This window comes from Humulus lupulus, chromosome 5 (genome assembly GCF_963169125.1).
Source record: "Humulus lupulus chromosome 5, drHumLupu1.1, whole genome shotgun sequence".
NCBI classification, from domain to species: Eukaryota; Viridiplantae; Streptophyta; class Magnoliopsida; order Rosales; family Cannabaceae; genus Humulus; species Humulus lupulus.
In genome coordinates this window covers 101,432,582-101,436,848 of record NC_084797.1, presented here as the reverse complement: position 1 = coordinate 101,436,848, position 4,267 = coordinate 101,432,582, and the positions used below count along the sequence as shown (strand labels likewise).

At 30.0% G+C, this 4,267-nt stretch overlaps 1 protein-coding gene across 1 annotated transcript; it reads left to right on the top strand.

Annotated features, from left to right (window-relative positions):
- Positions 1-2,561: 2,561 nt before the first annotated feature.
- Positions 2,562-3,693, top strand: LOC133780522 (ethylene-responsive transcription factor 13-like). Its single transcript, XM_062220211.1, has one exon. It carries the CDS (start codon positions 2,645-2,647, stop codon positions 3,452-3,454), a length of 810 nt encoding a protein of 269 aa, XP_062076195.1. The 5' UTR covers positions 2,562-2,644; the 3' UTR covers positions 3,455-3,693.
- The last annotated feature ends 574 nt before the right edge of the window (positions 3,694-4,267 follow it).

Here is a 4,267-nt window from a genome sequence, read left to right as displayed (position 1 = left end):
GTTTATGGTTGATAATAATATTTTAGAGTTGTATTTGATTATTTAAGAATGTATGAATCTTAAAAAAAAAATGTGTTTGTGATAAAAAAATTTATTAATCCGAATTTAATATTAATGTATTACTAAATTTATAATTTATTTGATTTATTTTTTTATTTTATAATATGTTTTTATTTAGAATAATTATTTAGAAAACTAATGAAGTTAATATTTTGTTGTTGTTAAAAAAAAGTTAACATGTTGTTGTTATAATAAAAAAAGATCAAGTTAATATCTAGTTAAGAAAAATTCATTTGTAAAATATAGTTTTAATATGTTGTTGTTGTAAAAAAAAATTCAAGTTAATGTTTTGTTAAAATAAAGTTTTATTTGTATAATATGTTTTAATGTTTGGTACTAGTTATTATAAACTCAATAATTATAATATTTAATTTTGTTTATATTATTTTTAGGACGGTTATTGTTTTGGAGGTAATTTGGTTTTTCATTGGTGGTTACTAGCTTGAAGATTAATTTTAAGGTGAGTGAGAGTTTTATTTTTATTTATTACTATTGTATATATTTATAGAATTATAGTTAAACCATATTGAATTTAGTGGAAATTAGGTTTGAAAATTAATGAGGTAGGTTCTGATAAATTTGTGCGCTGCGGTGGTATAAGGATGAAATTATGCATGTTGATTATTGTGTTTGTTTGTGTTGAATTAATAGGTACTTATGAAATTGGGATATGTTATAGAAACAGAGGAAACTCTGCCCAATTTTTTAGGATTTATTAATTGAACATGTTTTTAAATATGTAGTATTTATTCATAGAGTTATAATTTAAACTTTTTAGGTTTGGCGGTAGGTTTTGAATAGAATATCGAGAATTTGTGTGTTGTGGTGATAACCATAAGTCCCTAGTTTGAAGTAACATTATCATGTCTCTTGACTAGACAAGGTTACTTTGAACTAGGGGCTTATGGATACCATCAAAATTCAAGGCAAGCATTCAATATGAAAATGGATTAACATGAGTTCTATTGTAATTGGAGACTAAGCTTTGCTTTTCGGTATGAGGTATTCCTCCAATTTCTGATAAACTTGACATGATTATGCTTATCTGCTTTGTGAACTGTTGCAAATTTTAGTTGTAAATTAAATGTCAACAGGTTTGGGTAGTCCTATTTATAGGGGAAATTTTGCTAATTTTTTAAAAAATATTTAATACTTGAGAAATTTCAATATTTCAAATAATTACTTAAGTGAACTTCACATGTTTAGTTGTATGAACACTTTAGAATTTTTTGTGGTACTTAGCTTTTATTTTTGTATGAATGTGTATATATATGTACATTAAGTCTTTATAGTTTGTGAATTTTATTTTATTTTAAGTTTATTGAAATTTTTAAATATATTTATTAATATTAAAATAATTAAAAATTAGAATTAAAAAATTATTATTAAAATATTTTATAAGAAATCAAATTAATACTACAAATAAAATAAATATTTTTTAGGAAAAAATATATTTAACTTCGGTTAATTCAATAATTGCAAACCAAGTTAAAATGTACCATTTAACATCAGTTTTTACATAATAACTGAAGTTAAAGGTAACTTCGGTTTTTACATAATAACCGAAGTTAAAGGGTACCCTTTAACTTTGGTTTTTAGATATTTTTAAGTTCCCTCAGATTAACTTTGGTTAATATCTCCGCGAGATCCGAAGAATAACAAGCGAAAAAACCGAAGTTAAAGCCTATTTTTGTAGTAGTGGTTTATTGTAGTTATAGCAAAACTCATGCAACTTTTTGGCGAATAAGGATAATTTATTGTGTCAAAAATACAGTTCAAATAAAAAGTCTGAATAGTACAGTACCTATACTACAAAAAAATAGAAAAGTTTTCGGTACAATTAAGTATCCAGATTTTCCCGAAAACTTGTAGAGAGTACATTATTACTACAATAAATACTGTTTTAAAAGAAACGGGTGGAATGATAACTTATTGACGTGCCGAAAATAAGAAAAAAAAAGTGTACCCTAAGACAAGATGCTCCCTATATATATATACTTTTTATAAATAATAATGAATTTAAATTGTGTATTGTATGGAGGGCCGGATAAGTGGTACGGTAGCCATTAATGACTTCAATAGTATATATTTTTTTTTAATGAAAATTATATTGTTATTTTTATTGTCAAATTAATGTGTCACATTATTTAATACAATTTTAAACAATCTAACAACTTTTAGATAAAAGAGAAATGGGTAGGATGACTACTAAGTGGGATGATTACCCTAGTTATTTTTAAAAGGAGGATTACAATAATACTATTGAGTATAGTTTTTTCTTTTTCTTTAAATAATCCCAATTCGGCAGATTTTACACGTGACTAAAAACCCACACATGCAGCTTCCTCGAAACATGGCTCACGTCATGCAACAAAAATAATTAAAAGAGTTTCCCTTTCCAGATTCCCGTTATCAACCCACACTCCATTTATATATAAATAATTCTTCCTATATATAAATATATATATATATATATAACAGTCACAAACACACAACCCAAATCATAATCCTAGTTTCCATTCACTATCAAAATCGAAAAGCTCTTCATCTATTACACTATATTTTCATAAAAATAAGCAAATATATGATGTCTGGATCTATGCTGATGAGTAGCTCGGAGTCTGGAGATTTGGATCTTCTGGAGGCTATTAGGCTACACCTCCTTCGTGATGATCAATTCGAAGACCTCGTCACACCCTTTTATCGTCCCATGATCGTGAACTCTTCTGATACTTGGAGCTTTAGCCCCCACTTTTTTGCTGATACTGATCATTGTCAGATTAAAGTGGATGACTACACCACCGATGACATGGTAGTTTTGGGTGAAAACACCGGATGGAGTCCCTCCGATGAGGGCACATCAATCAAGGATTTCGTCGAAGAGAGCGGTGATGACCAGCAGTTGACGGCGGCGCGTGTGTCGAACGCACCGCAAGCGAAGAATAAGGGGAATAAGCTTATGAGTTTCAGGGGAGTGAGGCGGAGGCCTTGGGGGAAATACGCGGCGGAGATTAGGGACCCAAAGAAGAAGGGGAAGAGGATTTGGCTGGGAACGTACGAGACGCCAGAGGATGCGGCTTTGGCTTATGACCGAGAGGCTTTTAAGATTCGTGGAGCGAAGGCTAAGCTCAATTTTCCTCACCTCATTGGATCAGTAACCTGGGAGCCAATCAGAATAACCCCAAAGCGCCGTTCGTCAGAACCTTCTTCGTCGTCATCTGAAAATGGACCAACGTCCAGTTCGAAGAGGAAGAGACAACAAGTTGGCTCGCCGGAGAGTACCAATTTTAAAAGTGGGAATAATCATGAGGTGTTCACAGTAAATCATCAGTTTGGTTTTGAAGATGCTTGGTTCAGTAATTGGAATGAATCATTGAGTTTTGGTTTGCAATAAAGATCTCAATTAGTTCCACTCCGAAGTTGTAAAAAATTTGTATATTTTGAGAGCGCCCGCCCGTCCAGTTCATGCTACACATGATAATTACTCATTTAATTAATATTTGCGAATTCATGAAATAAAATTAATACTCCAATTTTTCTTATTTGATCTATGTACTATGTGTAAATTGATCGATGAACACGTTCTTTAAGTTTAAGACAGATATCTGATTTTACATGTTTTTACTGTTTACATCCAAAATTTATACAATTAATTAATCACACAATTTATGAATGTATATGTCACATCAATATCGTAGATTTTGGCTTATTTGTATCGCAGGTCTCCAAATTATACAGGCTTTGTTATATTGGTTCTCCCAAACTATTTTTTTTTTTTTTGGCAATTTGATCCTAAACTTCTACTTTCCTGGCAACCGTAACCTTGTTCGTTTAAAAACCAATATATGTACTTTGTGTTTGTAGCATTTGTTGGTGCTGAAATAACATAAGAATGAATTTAAGGAAACAAATTTATGGGATAAGTCACATATTTAGTGGCCACTTTAAGACGTTTTGTAAATAGCTCAGATTATCTTTGTCACGACATGATCGCGTTCTATATACACTTGCATTGCTCGAATATTTTTTTAAGAAAAAGTAATGTTGTATAATTTCATTCATTATGTTTCTCGTCAGATTAATAGTTAGGAAAAAAAAACATAGCCCTCTTTGGCATTGTTTTTTATATTTTATTTTCAAAATTGTGTTTTCAGAAATAAGAACAGAAAACAGTTTTTGTTGTTTTAAAAGTTAATGTTTTCTAAAA